Here is a 21,264-nt window from a genome sequence, read left to right as displayed (position 1 = left end):
TACCCCTTAAGTGTGCTTGCAGGTCCAAAGACATTGGGGAGTTTGGACTGCCGCAGGATGAAAGCATCATGGCAGCTCCCAGGAAATCTTGAGCACACCTGCATAAAGATCCTTTTATGGTTGCACACCAGCTGCACATTGATGGAGTGGAAGCCCTTGCGTTGATAAATACTCCTGGTTGATCTGGGGGCGCGTGGATTGTCAGGTGTGTGCAGTCGATGACACCCTGCAGCTATGGGAAGCCAGCCAGAGATGCTAACCCGAGTGCCCGCTCATTCTGACCGGAGTTAGCTGTTTACGGAGGTCACTGACCATCATCAAAGACCCTACCCACCCCAGCCACAGTTTGTTCGCCCCCCTGCCATCTGGGAGACGCTACAGATGCATTCGCACCCGAACGACCAGATTTAGGAACAGCTTCTTTCCCAGGGCTGTCATCCTACTGAACTCCACAAATAAACTCTAAAGCCTGCACATCTGCCAATGCACTTTATTATGTTTATGTTTATGTTTATGTATTACAAGCCAAATGAATGTTGAATGTTAAATGTCTTAATCAAAATGTACACTCTCGGGAGCTGCAAGCCTACATTTCGTTGTACTGCACTTGTGCACTAACAATGACAAAGTTGATTATTATTATTATTATTATAATTGGCGGCCCTGGCAAACAACCCATCAGTCACCTGACTCATGCAGTTGTGGGCCACCGAATGGGAAATCCTGCAAATGTTTCCAGCAGAGCCCTGGAAGGAGCAGGAGACAGAAAAATTGAGGGCGGTGGTCACTTTACCAGCCACTGGTAATGGCCACCAGGTCCAGCATGGAGCAGGTCATCTTCTAGGATGCTGCAGATGTCTGCTACCACCTGATAACCTGCTTGAATTTGCGCTTAAAATTTCGCGATCTTTTGTGCTGGTTTCGTCAATTTTGGGCAAATTACACTGAAAAAATCAGCGCAACCAAGCAAGAACTCCTGGCCGTTGTGTTCTCGCCCTGCTTTCAATGGTGAGTTTCAGGAAGCCCGGGGAACCTGCGGATAAATGTTAGAGGAAGTGCAACGGAGGTTCACCAGACTGATTCCAGGGATGGGGGGATTGTCCTATGAGGAGAGATTGAATAGACTTGGCCTATATTCTCTAGATTGAATAGACTTGGCCTATATTCTCTAGAGTTTAGAAGAATGAGATGTGATCTCATTGAAACATACAAAATTTTTACAGGGCTTGACAGGGTAGATGCAGGGAGGATGTTTCCCCTGGCTGGAGAGTCTAGAACCAGGGGTCACAGTCTCAGAATAAGGGGTCAGCCATTTAGGACTGAGATGAGGAGAAATTTCTTCACTCAGAGGGTGGTGAATCTTTGGAATTCTCTACCCCAGAGAGTTGTGGAGGCTCAGTCGTTGAGTAAATTCAAGACACAGATCAATAGATTTTTGGATATTAAGGGAATCAAGGGATATGGGGATAGTGCAGGAAAGTGGAGTTGCGGTAGATGATCAGCCATGATCTCATTGAATGGCGGAGAAGGCTCGAAGGGCCAAATGGCCTACTCCTGCTCCTATTTCTTATGTTCTTACATTCTTAAACTTAAAACTGTGTTGCAATATCGCTCCAATTGAGTGATTACCCTCTGTTAATAGGCAACCTGCTTCTCCCAAGGAGGTTGTGCGCAGCCAGCCTAACACGCTCGAGTTAAACGTGGAAGTCAGTGGGTCGGAGGCGGTTTCCCAAAGCTCTCATTTTTGTCCCATTTAACCCACCACCTGCATCCAATCCCATGCGTTCCTCCAGGTTAAACTTCCCCCCCACTGCCTCTGATAGCCAACTGTGATGAGCTAAAAGATTTTTTTTTAAACAGGGAAGTGCTGACTAGTAGAGATGAAAGTGCATTTGTCTAATAGCTGTAAGGGCATCATTCAAATGGGTCTGAGGTTGAGTTGACTTTCCAAACCATGCAAGAGATAGCTGTCACAGTTTATGAAGCTCTCCACCCCTCATTTCTTTGATGACCTTGTACCTACCTCACAAGCGTGTACATGTACACAAAGTAAACCAGCGGCAAAGTGCTGAATCCACCGGTAGTGTAGGCAGGGAACTAAAACCTGTTAAAACTGCCTGAAAATGTAATGTTCGCTCCTATCACTAATGCCACCGATTTTGTGTTTTTTTTTTAAGGCTTTAATAATTAGAAATGGTCCAGACTTGCAATTTGATTTGCCTTGTATTTTTTATTGTCTCCCATACTGAGGTCCCTGTATTATCATACCTGTTTAAAAAAAAAAAAAGTCTTGACTGTAATATCCTGTTCACATTTTTTAATTAATCAGCTAATCTTAAGTGGGGACTGGTTTTTCCTTTTGTAGTTATTATAGGGATTTGAAATTTTGCTGCAAAGTCATTTATGGAAATGAGTCTGGATGTATGTGCCCTGAGGAAGCAGATGAAGTTTCCTGTAGGTTGATGACACCAAGCTTCATCTTTCTGTCTCCTCTCAAGGCTGTTGCTCACTCGCCGACTGTCCATCTGACATTAAGTCTTGGATAAATTAAAATTTCCACCAGCTTAATGTAGGAAAAAATGAAGCCATTCTTTTTGGTTTCCATCAGCTGTCAGTTTAACGTCGGTGGTGGGGAAGCTTTTAGAAACAATATTCCGGGAGAAAATTAACAACCACTTGGACAAGCATGGACTAATAGGAAAGCCAGCACAAATTTGTTAAGGGCAATTCATGTTTAACTAACTTGATTGAGTTTTTTGATGAGGTAACAGAGAGGGTGGATGAGGGCAGTGTAGTTGATGTTGTGTATACGAACTTTCAAAAGGAATTTGATAAAGTACCATATATTAGGCTTGTTTGCAAAATTGAAGCTAAAGGGTAGAAAACAGAGAGTTGTGGTGAAGGGCTGTTTTACGAACTAGAGGGAGGTTTAAGAACATAACATAAGAAATAGGAGCAGGAGTAGGCCAATCGGCCCCTCGAGCCTGCTCCGCCATTCAATAAGATCATGGCTGATCTGATCCTAACCGCCAATCTCTATCACAGAACTATCTCCTGAAACAAACAGAATTAGACACATGAAATAGGAGCAGGATCAGGCTACACGGCCCCTGGGCCCGCTCCGCTACCCACAGGGCCATGACCGATCCGAACCTAGACTCATGTCCAAATTCCTGCCCGCTCCCCGTAACCCTTAATTCCCTTTACTTCTAGGAAACTGTCTATTTCTGTTTTAAATTTATGTAATGATGTAGCTTCGACAGCTTTTTGGGGCAGCATATTCCATGGACCTACCACCCTCTGAGTGAAGTAGTTCCTCCTCATCTCAGTTTTGAAAGAGCAGCCCCTTATTCTAAGACTATGCCCCCTAGTTCTAGTTTCACCCATCATCGGGAACATCTTCCCCGCATCCACCCGATCCAACCCCTTCACAATCTTATATGTTTCAATAAGATCGCCTCTCATTCTTCTGAACTCCAATGAGTAGAGTCCCAATCTACTCAACCTCTCCTCATATGTCCATCCCCTCATCCCCGGGATTAACCGAGTGAACCTTCTTTGTACTGACTCGAGAGCAAGTATGTCCTTTCTTAAGTATGGACACCAAAACTGTACGCAGTATTCCAGGTGCGGTCTCACCAATACCTTGTACAACTGAAGCAATACCTCCCTATTTTTATATTCTATCCCCCTAGCAATGAAAGCCAACATTCCATTGGCCTTCTTAATCACTTGCTGCACCTGCATACTAACCTTTTGAGTTTCGTGCACCAGGACTCCCAGATCCCTTTGTACTTCAGTACTTTCCAGTTTCTTGCCATTAAGATAATAACTTGCTCTACGATTTTTCTGCCAAAGTGCATAACCTCACACTTTCCAGTATTGTATTCCATCTGCCAAATCTCTGCCCACTTACTTAGCCTGTCTATGTCCCCTTGCAGGTTTTTTATGTCCTCCTCACTCACTACTTTCCCTCCCATCTTAGTATCATCTGCAAACTTTGATATGTTACAATCGGTCCCCTCCTCCAAATCGTTAATATAGATTGTAAAGAGTTGGGGACCCAGCACCGACCCCTGCGAAACACCACTAGTTACTGATTGCCAGTCTGAGAATGAACCATTTATCCCAACTCTCTGCCTTCTGTTAGATAGCCAATCCTCTATCCATGCCAGAATATTACCCCCAATCCCGTGATTTTTTATCTTAAGCAATAATCTTTTGTGTGGCACCTTGTCAAATGCCTTTTGGAAGTCTAAATACACTACGTCCACTGGTTCCCCTTTATCCACCCTATATGTTACTTCCTCAAAGAACTCCAGCAAATTTGTCAAACATGACTTCCCCTTCATAAAACCATGCTGACTTTGTCCTATTAAATTATGATTATCCAAATGTCCTGTTACTGTCTCCTTAATAATGGACTCCAAAATTTTACCTACCACAGATGTTAGGCTAACCGGTCTATAGTTTCCAGCCTTCTGTCTACTACCCTTTTTAAATAAGGGTGTTACATTAGCAGTTTTCCAGTCTGCCGGGACCTTTGCTGAGTCCAGGGAGTTTTGGAAAATTATTACCAATGCATCCACAATCCCTACCGCCACTTCCCTCAAGACCCTAGGATGTAAGCCATCAGGTCCAGGTGATTTATTTGCCTTGAGTCCCATTATTTTACCGAGTACCACTTCCTTAGTGATTTTGATCGTGTTTATCTCCTCCCCCCCCCTATAGCCCCCTGTTTGTCCAGTGTTGGGATATCCTTAGTGTCTTCTACTGTAAAGACTGATACAAAATATTCATTCAGTGTTTTTGCCATCTCCATATTTCCCACCATTAATTTCCCGGTCTCATCCTCTAAGGGACCAACATTTACTTTAGCCACCCTTTTTCTTTTTATATAACTATAAAAACTCTTACTATCTGTTTTTATATTTTTTGCTAATTTACTTTCATAATCTATCTTCCCTTTCTTAATCTTTTTGTTATTTTTTGCTGTCTTTTAAAGTTTTCCCAATCCTCTATCTTCCCACTAGATTTGGCTACCTTATATGCCCTTGTTTTTAGTCGAATACTATCCTTAATTTCTTTACTTAGCCACGGATGGCTGTCTTTTACACCCTTTTCTTTTCAGTGGAATATATATTTTTTGGAAGTTGTAAAATAACTCCTTAAATGTACACCACTGATCATGTATCGTCTTAACCCTTTAATCTACTTTCCCAATCCACTCTATTCAATTCCGCTCTCATACCTTCATAGTCTCCTTTATTCAAGCTCAGCACGCTTGTTTGAGATCCAACCTTCTCACCCTCTTTACAGTGGAGTTCCCCAAGGTTCAGTACTAGGACCACTGCTATTTTTATGATATACATGAATGACTTGGACTTGGAGGTACAGGGTACAATTTTGAAATTTGTAGATGACACGAAACTTGGAAGTGTAGTGAACAGTTAGGAAGACAGTAATAGACCTCAAGAGGACGTAGACAGGCTGGTGGAATGGGCGGACACATAGCAGTTGAAATTCAATGCAGAAAAGTGTGAAGTGATGCATTTTGGTAGGCAGACTGAGGAGAGACAAAACACACTAAATAGTACAATTTTAAAGGGGGCGCAAGGAGACAGAAAACTGTGGGTGCTTGTGCACAAATCTTTGAAGGTAGCAGGACAGGTTAATAGAGCATATGGGATCCTGGGCTTCATAAATAGAGGCATAGAGCAGGATTTTCATTGGGCCGTGGAGGCGGGATTGGAGGCGTGTGGAGGGTTAAAATTGCGAAATCGGGGCGCAAGAACCCATCCCGCCCCCAACCCACCTCCATGCCAGTTTCAAAGGAGGCAGATACCCGACCTGTGCTGGGAGCCGCCTCCCCGAGGCGGGAAGGGGGTTAGTGCCAATTAACTGCCTGTTAACAGGTAATTAACAGGCAGTTTTTAGCCTAATCCCTATTTTTATTCCTGAAGTGTGGGATTCCCGACAGCTCCAAACCACACCAAGTTAGCGAGGCGGACCGTCGGGCTGAAGGGCTTGGGGGGTTCAAGATGTTCGGTGTTCAGGTGAGTGATGGGTGCATGGGTTCAGAGGTAAGTGTGTTTGGTGTGTGTAAAGTGTTTAAAGAAGTTTAATTACCTTTACTTACCTTTACAGCCTTCCTTCCTTCAGGTCTTGGGAGTCCCTCATCTCACCGGCACAGAAAGCAGAATGGCCGCGAGCTGTCAAAATCTGCAGCATTCAGCTTTCTGTTCTGGAGAGGTCTCTAAATCAGCCTGAGAGGAAGGAATTAACTTGGAGTACAGATTGTCAGTGTTTGACAGCTTCAAACAGCTGTCAAACGCTGATATTTCATCTGTCTAAAGCTCTTGACAGATGAAATGTCAATCTGTGACGTCACCTGTTGCCAGGTGGCCCTTAATTGGCCCGCTGAGCCCGCTGGGCGGGCTCAACAAGGTCAATCAAGTCAAAATCGAGTGGGTTGGCCACAACTCGATGGAGGCGGGACTACAACCCCGAAAGTTGTAGTCCCGCCCCCTACACGCTGCCAGCATCAAAATCCAGCCCTATATTGAGTACAAAAGATAGAAAGTTGTGCTAAATCTGTATAAAGCACTAGATCGGCCCCAATTGTGTCCAATTCTGGGCACCACACTTTAGGAAGGACGTGAAGGCTTTGGAGCGGGTACAGAAGAGATTTACTAGAATGGTTCCAGGGATGAGGGATTACAGTTACGTGGATAGACTGGAGAAGCTGGGGTTGTTCTCCTTAGAGCAGCATCTTTGCTGCGTTGCTTAATTCTCCCCTTACCTTTCCCCCACGGACATTCCAATGCCATCCTCCATGGTTGTGCGTTTCACAAGCTGCAGCTTCTTCGTTAATACTGCTCCCCAAGTCCTGGCACGCAAAGTACTTCCATTATCGGTCCTCGCTGGTGCCCACAGCCTTGTGATCAATTTTGTGATCCTTATGCTCGTCCACTATACTGCCATTCTTCTATCGTTTGTCTAACCTGTGTCCCGTGCCGCCATTTGCAGCTACTCTTCCAGCCGCCATGCCCCTGCTCTCTCTCTAGCTGCATCCCAAACTCCCTCCATCATTACATTCTAGTTATTCTCTCCATGCCCCCACCCCACAAAGCTTGGTGTCAGATTCATTCAGAATCAGTATATAGATGCAAGTTGATGTTTATGTTTAGATCCCTTTTTGCTAAAGGCATTCCTGACATAAAGGCAGTTAATACGATTATGTCGCAGAAATGAAATGTGGAATTTAATGAGCAAACAATTAAGCCAATTTAAATTTGAAGTCTATGGTTGGTAAAATACACTCACCCCCCCGGGGCCCCCCCCCCCCCGAAGAGCATGTTCTGGCAGAGAGTAAGGCTGATGGGGAGAACTGGAGCCCACCCTCGCTGAAATCACATTCTGGCACCAGCAGAGGTAGGTTATCTCCTCAGAACCCTCCCCCCCCCCCCCCCCACCCCATCAGATAGTTTCTCTGCCTTTGCTCTCTGCTCCTCTTCTGCTCCCCACCCCCCCCCCCCAACTCCCCTCCCCTTCCCATTCCTCTCCTGCCTCCCCTACCCTACTCGGGCGCCTGAGTCCAATTATACGCTCAGCTTGGCCTAAGTACTGTATATGGCTTTAACTCCCCATGTGCAACATTCCAAGAGATCAACTAGCATTATTAAGTAATGCCTGGTGCTCATATGATGAGAGTTCAGCTACTCTATTTGGATGCTGTCAAATGATACATTGCAAAGTAACAAGGTCATGTGACCCAGTTTCTGTGTCGTGATTACATTCAAATCCAAGTGTTTTTTTTTTTTACAGTTTACCATTACGATTTTGGGTCAACGTGATTAAGAACCCGCAGTTTGTGTTTGACATTCACAAGAGCAGTATTACAGACGCGTGTCTGTCCGTGGTGGCACAGACATTCATGGACTCTTGTTCAACCTCTGAGCACCGACTGGGCAAGGACTCGCCATCTAATAAATTGTTATATGCCAAGGATATCCCCAACTATAAGAGCTGGGTTGAGAGGTGAGTGTATACTGGCATCAACCCTGGGTCAGTATTTATTGGACTTCATTCATGAATAGAGAACATGACACGCGATATATCTGATAACACAGGGGACTGAGTGCTGCTTAATGGAAAATGTTAGTTAGCCAGTACCATTAACAGATTGAAACTGACATATGTTTGTTCACTACAGCAGGAAATGGAGCTCTACCATTAAACCCTGTTGTTGCAAGCTTTTTAATCGGGCAAAATGGTTCTGACTGATCCCTATTGAAGTTCCATTATATTCATTAGAGCAGCTTCGGAACTCCGTCTGATGAACCACTAATTCAGTTTTTTAAAACAAAGTGCTTTGACGGTCCCTGGTAGTTTGTAGTAACCAGGTTTAACTGTTTAAATTAAGCTGACTCCAGGTCAGTATGTACTGTAAAACTGTAATTTTATACATCACGTTGTAGTATAGCATCCTGAGGTCCAGCTTTTTCATACAGTGCATTTGCACTCCAATGTGCAGCCAATTAATGTATTGGGAATTGTAAAGTGTTCATTGGGAATATCCCATTCAGCAATAGTGTGAATATTCAAACTTTTTTTATTTTACCTGATTCACTGCATTGTGTTCCAGCAACAGCACTTAAAGTATGCCGATCCAAGCATAAAATGGGATCTGCTTATTTGCATTTTCATCACTCGGCATGCTGCATATTGTTTGTCATTCATCTCTGAGTATTAATAACTTTCTAGAAAAGATCATATCTGGCCAAAGTTTATTTTTAGTTCACTGCAGTCCACATGAATGAATAAGCAGACTGAGGGAGAAATACGGCAGAATGGCCATTTCTGTAGAAGTGCTAGCACTCGTGTAACATTTGTTGGGCCAGTTGTTGTGTTTTTTTTAAACAAAAAAACAGACTTGCATTTATATAGCACCTTTCACGACCTCAGGACGTCCCAAAGCGCTTTACAGCCACTGAAGTACTCTTTGAAGTGTAGTCACTGTTGTAATGTAGGAAACGCGGCAGCCAATTTGCACACAGCAAGCTCCCACAAACAGCAATGTGATAATGACCAGATAATCTGTTTTTGTTATGTTGATTGAGGGATAAATATTGGCCCGGACACCGGGGAGAACTCCCCTATTCTTCTTCGAAATAATGCCATGAGATCTTTTACGTCCACCTGAGAGAGCAGACGGGGCCTCAGTTTAGCATCTCATCCGAAACGCGGCACGTCCGACAGTGCAGCACTCCCTCAGCACTGCCCTGAAGTGTCAGCCGAGATTTTTGTGCTCAAGTCTCTGGAGTGGGACTTGAACCCACAACCTTCTGACTCAGAGGCAAGGGTGCTACCAACTGAGCCATGACTGACCAATCAGGATTCCAATACAGTTGTTTCAACAATGTAAATCACATTTCTTTGTTTCTGAATGGAGATGCGATACATGGGAATGCTGCAAGCTACTTGCTTACTGCGTGGGATACCTCCCGTAGGTGGGCTTTTTGCTTTGGGAAAGGACGGCTGCCTCATTCATCTTGGTTTGCCACAGTTGCGTCTCACCGGTTCATCACACACATTAACATGAGCTCCGAAAGCTGAGGGTCGTCTGTGATCAATTAATCCACATTTCAAAATGAAGGAGGACGGGAAAGATTCAAAAATGGGATTAATTAATGAATGAAAGTAGCCCTGGTATTCCCCATTCAAATAACTAGGAGGCTGAGCTCTGAAAGCTGCTGACCGTGTGCTTTCACCACTACAGCGCAGGGCATTCCAGATGTCTCGGGGCGGTTTTCATCATTGTGATTAATCACAGTTGTATTCTGTGGCTGCACAATATTATTTTTGCCCCATTTGCATGCAAATGTGCCCACTGGCAGTGTCTTCCTGACTTCTCCTTCCCTATTCGTCAGTGCACCTGCCATAAAATATAATTCTAACGGGGTTTATGTCGATGGCCTGCTTGTCCACAATTGATTTTTGACCCTGAGCTGTCGACAGACCTTGGTATTATCTGTGTGTAATGACATTTGTTTATAATAAGACTTTTCCAGGGCAGCAATAGATATTGACTTTAAGTAGGAGCCCAGCATGTCATGGTCTGTGCTTCTAACACTTTTTTTTTTGAAAGTGCATCCTACAAGTGGGAAGAGCTCAATGCTTTCATTCGCATGGCTGCATTTGGCTGCAAACTCCATTATCGGCATGTGGTTAGTAGATAATGACTGATCTGTCCCAGCACCAAAATAAAGTTGAATTTTCCATACAATTTTTTTGTGGCTCATTTACCCGCTGCACTTCCATACTGGGGATATACATTGGGAGGCAAATTATTAACCCTGGGTGTTGTTGCCTATATTATTGTAAACAAACTGCTCGTTGAGGTGTCACAAGCATATATTTTGTTTTGAAGGTATTACGCTGATATTGCCAAAATGTCTGCAATTAGCGACCAAGACATGAACGCTTACCTGGCGGAGCAGTCCCGCTTGCACGCGAATGAGTTTAACATGCTGAGTGCATTGAACGAAATCTACTCTTACGTTACCAAATACAGTGAAGAGGTTAGTGCACAGCATACTTTTAGAGCAATAAGAAAATACTGCAGATGCTGGAAATCTGAAATAAAAACAGAAAATGCTGGAGACACTCAGCAGGTCAGGGCAGCGTCTGTGAAGAGAGAAACAGAGTTAACGTTTCAGGTCGATGACCTTTCGTCAGAGCAGGAAAAAAGCAGGAAATGGAACAGATTTTAAAGCAAGTTTAGGGGCTGGGAAATGGGGGAGGGGATGAAGGAACAAAAGGGAAGGTGTGATAGGATAGAAGGCAGGAGAATTAAAGAGACATTAAGAGATATTCAAGGCAAAAGGAGATGGTAATGAAACAGGTTAAGAAACAAAGGATGGCTCTAGATGAAGTGTAAACTGCGCTGGCAGAATGGAAGACAGCTGCTTGTGGGAGAGAAGAGCAAAAAGCACAAACAAAAAGTGTGGATAAAAAATATATATGTGATTGGGGCCGAGGTTATGATCTGAAATTGTTAAACTCTATGTTGAGTCCAGAGGGCTGTAAAGTGCCTAATCGAAAGATGAGGTGCTGTTCCTCGAACTTACACTGAGCTTCCGTGGAACAATGCAAAAGGCCAAGGACGGTGAAGTCTGAGTGGGAGTGGTGCGAAGAATTAAAGTGACAGGCGACCGGAAGCTCGGGGTCACCCTTACGGACTGAACGGAGGTGTTCCACAAAGCGGTCACCCAATCTGCGTTTGGTCTCCCCAATGTAGAGGAGACCACATCGTGAGCAGTGGATACAGTATACTAAATTGCAAGAAGTACAAGTAAATGTACTTGCAGTATACTTTTAGAACACTCTGGCCAGAGTACTTGGAAGGCCCTGGCTTGCGGGTGTGTGTCCTGGTGCAAGTTTAATGGAGCACCAATTGTCAATGTACATTGGTGCCATTAATGGCATCATTGATCCTGTCTTTTTTTCCAATCGCGTTTTGAATATTTTTTTTTGCAAACCCTGAAATTATGCGCACTTCTCACTCAAAGATCTTCAATTTTTAAAATACGTTTGAAGTGAATATTTAACTGTATGGAACCAGATTCTTCAATTCATAGTCGTTCCTGATTAACAATTGAAAATCTGATTCCACTTTTTATAGAACTGTTACTACAGTCGATCTTTTCTCAACTTAAAAGGCTGCATTATAATATTTCAGCTCATTTTCTATTTGGTTTTTCAGTTGCCGAAATTGTCACATCATCTCATCGTTACTTACAGTCATGCAACACCTTAGCACCAGGTTGGACTGTCTCTGACATAACCGCCCTGAGTGCTGTACTGTAAGAACCAAATTGAACTTTGGGAGTCATTATTTATCTGACTGTTCATGATTAGAGAATACGATATAAAATATATTTGATAACACAGGGGTAATGCTTGTATTGGTTGTGGTGTTCTGTTTTGCTCATTTAAATGCAACAATCTCTTCAACTGGAAGGGACATTCGCGTGCCTGGCCTGTGAATCATTTCTGGAGAAGATTTCATGGGGGCTTCATTTGGGCTCTTCAAATTTGCACTGGTGAAGAAACCAACAAAGACAAAATCATTATCTCTCTGCACAAGTAAATGAGGATCCTTGTGGTACTTCATTAGCAGTGTTAATGAACATCATTTAATATGCGATCCACTGGCACAAACAGTAATTTCACCACATAAACAGGTAGTAATATAGAAAAATCTCATTATTACAAATGACCACATATCTCCGCATTTTATGCTCATTACCTGGAGTGTTAGTTTTACATTAGCTATTCTTTAGTAGCACATTAAGCATTTGAGTATCATTTGCACCAGAATAACGCAAAATTATGTTTTACTTCATCTGGAGACTGCTGCACATAAAGACTAGCAATACGTGCTTTGTAAACTGATGGTTAACATTCATTAGGAATATTCAGAACATCATTGTTTCAGTGAATATGATTCTGGGCAGATTTTATGCCTGCTCCATGTGCCTCTGGACCTCCATTTACAGAAAGTGAAAGTGGGAGGAATGTCTATCTTAGACACATGTAGTATATAGTTTCCAATGTTCACTGTAGGGGGCAAAATGTGAGTGTGTTGCTAATAATATCCTGGAAATTGAAATTGTAGCCAGCTAAAGTCACAACTGAACCAAAAGTAGGGACATATTTTGAAGATCAAACCAACTGCCTGGAAATAATTTATCAGCTAGAGAGTTGTCTTTTTCTCTTTAAAATAGTTTAGTTTCAAGCTCAAAAATACCACCAGATAGCTATGGGTGAGGGGGACCATTCAGATTATCTTAGCTCATCCATCCAGAAAAACAAATGAATATTCCCATCACGTTTTCTAGCTGCCTTTTGAATGAGTCCAAGATTTTTGCCTCCACTCCTGGAAGACCACACCAAGTGTTGACTTATCTGATCTGATAATGATCACTTCCCACACCAGAGATTCTGAAATGTCGTCGTCGTCTTTCCTTAAATGAAGTTTTTCAGAAGTGTGTTTGACCCATTTCTCGCGCTTCTGTGCTCGCCCCTCACCCTTCTCAATGACAGGATTCCCCTTGTCCTCTCTCTTCCATGTTTACTTGATCAAATTCTACTATTTCTGCAATGTACAACATGTTCCCACCACCAAGCATGTCTTCCCTTCACTTGGTGCTTTCCATGCTGCCATAGAGAAATACCATCTGTTCATCCACCTCTTTCTACATCATTGTCCAGGACCCCAAATGCTCCTTTCATGTGAGACATCAATTTGAGGACCTAACTTTAGGAAGGATATGAAGGCCATGGAGAGGATACAGATGAAATTCACTAAGATAAAAACAGGGAAGTGGGGCTTTTATTTTTGAGAGACTAGAGAAACTGGGACTCTTTTCACTAGAACAGAGAAAGTTAAGAGGATATCTGTTGGAGGTATTTCCAAGGTCAGTAAGTCGATAGCTTGAGGGCATAAACTTATCACCAAAAGAACAAAGATTTTTTTTCACCCAGAGGATGTTGAGGCATGAAATGCCGTACCAGAAACATGGGTGGAAGCAAAATCCATGATAGTTTAAAGGGGAAATGATAAGCATTTGAAATATTTCAGAGTATGGAGAAACGGCAGGGGAATAGGACTAAGTGAATAGCTCATTTCAGAGTTCAATGAGCCAAATCGTCTCCTCCTGTGCTTTAAAATTCTATCATTTTGGGTGTAGACTTTGTCGGAGCACAGATTCTGGCAGGGGGTCTGCACCTGGGGCTTTGTTTGATACTTTCTCATTTCAGGATAATGTATATATCCAGTAGTACTTGTTTTTAATTTGGGATTTCCAACATTTGCTTCTTTTATGAGGAATAAAGGATGAAGGGATATGGAACAGGTTGTGTAAATGTGATTAAGTGCATTTGCTTGTATTGAGGGTAAATGCCAACATGGACTGGTTGGGTCGAATGGCCTGTTTCTGTGTTGTAATTTCTATAAATTTGAAAAAATGTTGCAATGAATCAAGGAATATTGAATAACAGAATTTTGATTCTCTGCCATAATGGAAGGATGCCTTTCCCATTGAAGGACAATGGAAAATAATTGAGCTCCCAAATTTTCTCTGAACTTTCATTGCTTTGCTTTTCCCCCCACTCACCTGATTCATCTTTCCAGAAGCATTTGCCTCGAGCAACAACACAAGACCACCAGCGAATCTGAATCACAGTTCTCCTCATGCACCTGTGCACAATGCCAGCTGCCTGAAACCACTACAGATCCAAGGGAACAGGCTCAAAATTGTCCTCGGGTTCAACCATAGCCGCCCGTCTATGGAAAGAAATGCTAAAAGCAGATTGCACTTGCATCACATTAGCAGTCTCCACTATGCTAATTTGAGCTGAACTGTCAATTTTTAAGCGTACTGCTGAGATAGTATCTTTTGTATAAATGCTGTTTTGATTATATTGCAGTCTCTCTTTTCCCTTCCCTTTATTAGATAACCGCTGCCTTGGAGCAAGATGAGCAAGCACGGAGACAACGCCTGGCATATAAAGTAGAGCAGCTGATTGCCGCCATGTCGCTAGAGAGTTGAGAGCTATGTTTTCAGGAACTAGTGGCTCAACAATGAACTCAGTGGAGAAAGAGAAGCCATAAGATGGGGAGAGCAAAGCATGATCATGTGGTTAAATGCCATGGCCAAAGTTGCACAATAACAAGTGGCTGGCATGGCCGTTTATGTTTGAAAGGGGGTTGGATACCTCTTCATTTTGTTTTTCTCGAAGTATGGCTGTGTTCAGAATACTACCTTTAGTTGACTTGCAACTAGGGCTGCGATAACCTTGAGTACCATGGTTTATTGTTTACAGAGGGCATCCTTTGGGAGCTACAGCTATATTTGTGGTGAGCTTACTGATCATTTGACCAGGACTTGATGCTAATGAACAATACAGGCAGTTTATGTGGCTGCAAGCAAGAAAGGACATGTAAAATCGGCACAGTGCTATAGAATTCTACCCCGCCCCCTGTGAGGAATAACTTTCAGCTGCAGCAGCATCATGCACAATTGGATGACCAAAGCCTCTTCCACCAAAATGGAACTGGTTTGAGGCAGCTGTTGTTTCCAGTGCAACGTAGAAGCGAAGAGCAGCAGACTCCACAAATGGAAGTGTGTACCCTTTGGGCTCCAGAATCTTGCCTTTCTTAAACCAGTGTCATCCCTGTATCATAACGTATTAAGGACTTTATTGAACTTTACAGTACAGATACAAACCATAAATGCACATATGGGGAAAAAAAACAATCACCGCATTGGGTTTGTCAATTTTTTACATTTTATTTTACGCCTTTTTCTGCATTTGTTTTAAAATATCAAAGTTTCATTAGTGCTGCTATTTAGCCAAACTATTCCATATTGTAACATTAGTAAGGGCAATGTGAGTTTCATACACAAAGGACTTTCTCCTTTATTCGAACTTCCTGAATGTAATACTGTGGCTCAGTAGGAGACTCTCAGAAATTGTACTGGAAAATCTGTCAGCATCGCACGTTATTCAATAATCCTGTAAATCACAATCATGTCATTTAGTGATTACTACCACAGTGCATAATTTCACCTTTACACGGTATTACATGTTTAATGGGTTTTCTACCAAACTGAGGTGTGAAATAAAGGAAAGGAAATTGAAGACATTTCCCACCTTAGCTGGAGATTCACTTTTTTTCTTTCATCAAATACAAATCACAGGGAAGGAGTTAACAGAGCAAAGTCATTGATCAGACTCCAGCTCGGGCAATATCCCCCATCGGTCAGTTACAGAGATCTGTGTCAGTAAAATGTGAAATCAGGTGGCGGTACTGAATAAAGAAGTGAAAATGAAACCGCTAACAATCCAAGTGAGCAGCTTGGTAGCATTGCGGTGAGAGCATTGCAATACTAGGGTTTGCTGAGTCCTAGCTTACAGCTGGATCATTTCAAGCCTGTTTGAAAGCTATAACGATACTATTTGCTGAGTATCAGTGTTGTCGTGTTGGCTTCCACGTATGCACGCTGGTGGATTTGTGGCATTAGTGATGACATTTGGAAGCTGTCGCTACTCGAAATAATAATGGTTCTGGACTGTTGAGGCTTTCACTCTCCTCAAATGACAGGTGAGACAATTCATGCTTTCAAAGGAAATATAAATGAACCCTTTAGTTATAATTTGTCTGGTGTCTCACTTCCTCCCCATATTGGTCACTTACTGCTTCTATCTCACTATTTCTTTGGAAACATGGACAGACATGTCTTGGGCTTTTCCAGTACCACCTATTAGTCAGCCTAACGGGAGATGCCAGTTAGGAAGCAAAATAGCGGACGTACTGGTTTATTGCTTAGATGTGAGAGGCTTTGCTTCCCACTTAAGTGTGGGTGAGAAAAATGGAAACTTACCAGCCAAATGTTCTGGCACAGGCTGATTATTATTCAGAGGGAAGGCCTAGACTTTCAAAACATGGTGTGAAGCAAGCATCATGAGTGCTTTGCTACCAAAGATTTTCTTTTAAATACTTTTAAGTATGAATCTGCAAAATGGATACTGTCTCTTGGCATCAAATATCTACAGCAGTTTCTGTAAACAGCCTTCCAAACCAGTTTTCTTTTTCCATTTTGCATTGAAGAAACCAAAGGTTTTAAAAGTGCATGTCCTAGTGCCACAAAGTGTGTAAGTGTTGTAAATATTGATTATACCTCTCTGTGGGATGGAAAAACCCAGAACTGCTTTTTATTGCTGTTGTGCTTGGTTCTCTAGTAATTCAATTCTTATACAAAGAAGTGGATAGTGTTATTTGCACATTTGTGAGAAGATGTCTATAGTGTTTTGACATGGTTCAATCTGATGTTTCTAAAGTGTGGATCAGTGACTAAGAACTGTTTTTAAAACAGTAACAAAAAAAACAAAAAAATTGAGTGTCAATACCTTGAGAAGCAGAGGAGAGGACAGATGGCACTTGGTACCGTATAACGTGTAACAATTCCATTTGGAAAGTTGTACTCTTCATTTGTTCCTCTCCATGCCGTTAGTCATAACCCCACATACTGCTGCACTTTGGGGGAGGAGATGTCATAAGTTAGGCTGAGGAGTCATATAAAATTAAAAGGACACACAGATGTTACTCCTCCAGTGTCATTCAACACTGCAGGGTGTGGTTCATGTTATGAGGAGATGATCTTCATTCAAAGAATATAGGCTACTACAGCTTCACTGTATAGTCTGCCTTTCAGTGGCAGAATCGGGGAGGGGTTATGACCCCCATCATCCCCCCCACCCCCCCGCAATCACTTTTGAGGTCGACCAATTTTGTATATCAGAACTTGGCCAGAACTGACTGCACATAATTTGTTCACTTAACTTTTAAATTCCCCATTGCGATCGCGATGCCATTTTGAGTCTGATGCGAACAGCAATGCGGCATTGGAGGGCGTCGTGATGACTGTGCTCTGCTGCACCAAGTCGGCTAAATCTGGACTTCGACCCCTTTCCCAACCCCAATCCTCCTTAGCTCCGCCGCTGCTATCTTTTTTATTCTATAACATGATAAAAACAAAAGTTAGAAGGAAGCTTGCTGATGGAGATTCAAATGAACATCACAAGTCACATGTTGGCGGGCAGAATAAATCCTGATGTATCAGATGCACGATACTACCTACCAGTAGGAGGGAATGATGGTTAAAAACCATTTTAAAAAAAAGTGACAAGAAGGAAACGAGTAAGAAACCAACTTGCCCCTCCTGTAAGTATTAATAGGAAATCCTTTTGCTCTTCTGTTATAGTATATGAATGTGTTCCTAGTTGAATGCAGTAGTATAATCATGGTCCCATAGCTGCAGAACTGGTGACTGTTCACACTATATTGTCTCTGTCCTTTCATTCAAAAAATATTTTTCTCCCATCACCTCTTCAGTGCTAAAAGTGCTGCCCAATGCTGGCCCGCAGTTCCTTGGGTGTGCTGGTAATCCTCTGATTTCTCGCTAACATGGCCATTCTTCATGTGGAATGGCAGAGAGTGATTTTGGATAGTCTGTTGACTGTGGGACCATCGCGCCCAAGCCCAATCCTACTTGTAACCAATGTCCAACCCTTAAGCACTTTCCAGCAATGATCACTAGATACTGACCAAGAGTGGGAGCCCTGGAACTGATGCCAGTTATAGTAACCCACCGTCACCCTGGTGGCGATTAGCTGATTCAGCAAAGACCAGGGACCGAAACGTGGACTTTGCTGATCTGTATGGTTCAATAGCGCACCAGGCAGTGCAGTTACCAAATAAGACATTGAAGAAACCTCTGCTGAAATCGGTAACAAAATAAAACCTAGATTGGAATCCGATAGCATGCAGTAGGTTGGTTGGGTTAAACAGGTGTATAGAATCAGACGTGCATATAACCGGGACAGCTATATCATTGCTTAGTTAGAAATTTGGAGCTTGATAACAATCTGTGAATGTCAAGACCTTGTCACAAATTGGACCGTATCACATTAGCATGTTCAGTATGTGCATTCAACTGTACATTGGTTTCTGGTTAAATTCTGAAATGTTTAATCACAGCCCTCATTTAAGCAGTAATGGAGAAGCAGGGATACAGTAGCTTGCAATTAAGGACAATCCATCAAGCTGCTTCTCAGTTACCGCCTACTGAGCCACCATACATCCATTATCACCATTCAATCACACCTTAACCACATTTATTCTAGAATCTTTCATCACAAATTGGTATTTGCATTTCTTTAAATATCTAGTAGGACTTCTAAGACAATATTTGAAATTCTTTAGGATGTTCAGTGAAGAATATTTGCCCAGGTACGCAGATTACTGGCTTGTTGATTTGGAGTATAAGAAATTGACATTGAGAATTGGAAAAGAACATTTGCAATGTTGACAAATACAATGCAAGTAAATATGGGGTATCTAGGCTATCTGACAGATATCTGAATAACCAGAACAAGGAAAATACTGAATAGTCGAGTGTTTCTAAAAGGTATCATAAACAGAAACCTAAAAAAAATTCTTGCAGGACAATTCCAACCATAAAGATACAGTAAGATGCTAAATTTGGAAATATTTTGACTCAGCTTATTTCATAAGATTAATGAGGTAAAAAGACAGTATAGTGATGTCACCTTGGAGTGGTGAAATACAGGTTTATGCACAATACATGGGTGCAGCGCATACCAATTTCTACCCTTGTGTCTCTCTATTAGGACAGCTAAGGCAGAGGCAGTATTCTTTTAGACAAGCTTAATTACCCCAATGCAGAGACAAAAGACCAACTAGGTGCTGTACATAGCTGGCATCCATAGATTTTCACTGATTTCATCAATGGTTTATCCCTTCAGTGTTTTGTAGCATCTGTGTCTTCAGTGTATCCCTCACCTTTAATCTCTGGCCTCCATTTCTGACCCTCTGCCTATCTCACAATGAAACACTGGAGTTCTATATTGCAAAAAGGAGAGAGTTCCTGGTCTGTCAGTTTAAAAAAAAAAAAACAATTGTGAGAGATGTGAGAAAAATACAGTAAACTATTTAAAAATTGTTCCTGTTTGTTATATTGTGTACCTATTGTAAATATGAATCACTCCTATTTTGCAAGCCGGAATCACTTTGTACTGTTGTTGTACATAAATAAAGGTAACTTGATAAAACATTACTGGATTTATTATTTCTCTCTTTGGTTTTCTGAAAAAAAACCTTACATTTATATAGTACCTTACAGCCAATGGAGTACTTTCTGAAGTGTAATGTAGGAAACACGGCAGCCAATTTGCACACAGCAAGCTCCCACAATCAGGAATGTGATAATGACCAGATAATCTGTTTTAGTGATGTTGGTTGAGAGATAAATATTGGCCAGGACACCAGGGAGAACTTCCCCAGCTCTTCTTTGAAATAGTGACCATGGGATCTTTTGCGTCCACCTGAGGGAGCAGACAGGGCCTTGATTTAATGTCTCATCCGCAGGACATCACCTCCGACAGTGCAGCACTCCCTCAGCACTGCACTGGAGTGTCAGCCGAGATTTTTGTGCTCAAGTCTCTGGAGTGGGACTTGAACCCACAACCTTCTGACTCAGAGGCAAGGGTGCTACCCACTTTTTTTAATATACTTTATTTAACATTAAGAACATTTACAACATCATGATCATTTCATTGTATGATACAAATCAATTCCGCTGCTCTGCACAGCCATTCCGCCACCACATTTTAACATCAAAACCTGAAGTTTAATTTGTCTCCTGTAACATATATTAATCGATTGTACTTTAAAAATTGGTTGTAAAATACTGTCCTTAAATTCCTTTCTGAATAAAACATCCACAGAGCCTTATAATGATCTTTTTTAGCTTATATTTAAAATACACTTTTAGATTGATTCTCCTCCCCTTAAAAAACAGAGCATTCCTTCTTTGCACAATCACGAATCTAGCCAAACTGAACATTAAATTAATTGCCGCTCCGCTAGACTCGGGCAGATTCTCCTGCAATCCCCATCTCAAAATTGAGTCCCACGGGATTCCCATTCTCGCTCTTCGGTCCCCTCCCAACAAAAAAGCTTCACACAACTGTCGAACATAGTGCTTAAAGTCATTTAACTGCGGACATAACACCAGTAAATGGGACAGAGTCTCATCCCGTGTCCCACACATTGGGCGAGTTGTCGCCTCCACTCGTCCAATCTTGCACAAGACTGTCATGGTAAAAATCCGGTTATGAGCCAATTTGAAATCCAGTTCAATCCATTCTGGGCATTTAAAATTTGCCCACACTCCCTTCCAAATCCTATTGAAGTCCAGCTGTGGGTATATACTCTGCCAAAACTCCTGACCAGCAGGTATCTTGAATCTCCATTCTCTGAATACCTCATAGAAATCTCGAGTATTACAGTTATCAAATTGGACCAACTCGCCTCCTTTCTCCAGTACAAAGCTTGGAAAAGCAGGACACATTTTGCTTCCTTTGGAGATTTCCACATTTATTTCTTCCATCCAATCCTGTGGCATTGCCCTCACAATCTTCTCATACATGATTCCTAATGCTTTTCCCTCTACCTCCTGATCCTCCTCCCACACCATGTCCCTCACTATCGCTTCCGGCAACCAACCTGGAATCACCTCGTATAATACATCTTTCACAGATATAATCCCAGCTTTTATAAAAGCTTGATTAAATAAAACCTCTCCTTCGATGTTGACCCACCTGTTCAAA

At 42.3% G+C, this 21,264-nt stretch overlaps 1 protein-coding gene across 2 annotated transcripts in view; it reads left to right on the top strand.

The window, feature by feature from the left end:
- plxna2 (plexin A2) overlaps positions 1–19,704 on the top strand; it is a 566,368-nt gene extending 546,664 nt beyond the window's left edge. For both annotated transcript variants that reach the window (XM_086011309.1, XM_086011311.1), the window contains exons 31-33: positions 7,828–8,040; positions 10,433–10,583; positions 14,523–19,704. In XM_086011309.1, coding sequence (XP_085867435.1) covers positions 7,828–8,040; positions 10,433–10,583; positions 14,523–14,618 — 460 coding nt within the window. In that variant the 3' untranslated portion in view covers positions 14,619–19,704. The remainder of the gene's footprint in view (positions 1–7,827; positions 8,041–10,432; positions 10,584–14,522) is intronic.
- Positions 19,705–21,264: the final 1,560 nt, after the last annotated feature.

The sequence above is a fragment of the Somniosus microcephalus genome, chromosome 18 (genome assembly GCF_052327205.1).
Source record: "Somniosus microcephalus isolate GS21.2 chromosome 18, FLI_Smic_1.0, whole genome shotgun sequence".
Lineage (NCBI taxonomy): Eukaryota > Metazoa > Chordata > Chondrichthyes > Squaliformes > Somniosidae > Somniosus > Somniosus microcephalus.
Note: the sequence above shows the minus strand (reverse complement) of the source record. Positions and strands in the feature narration are given on the sequence as shown.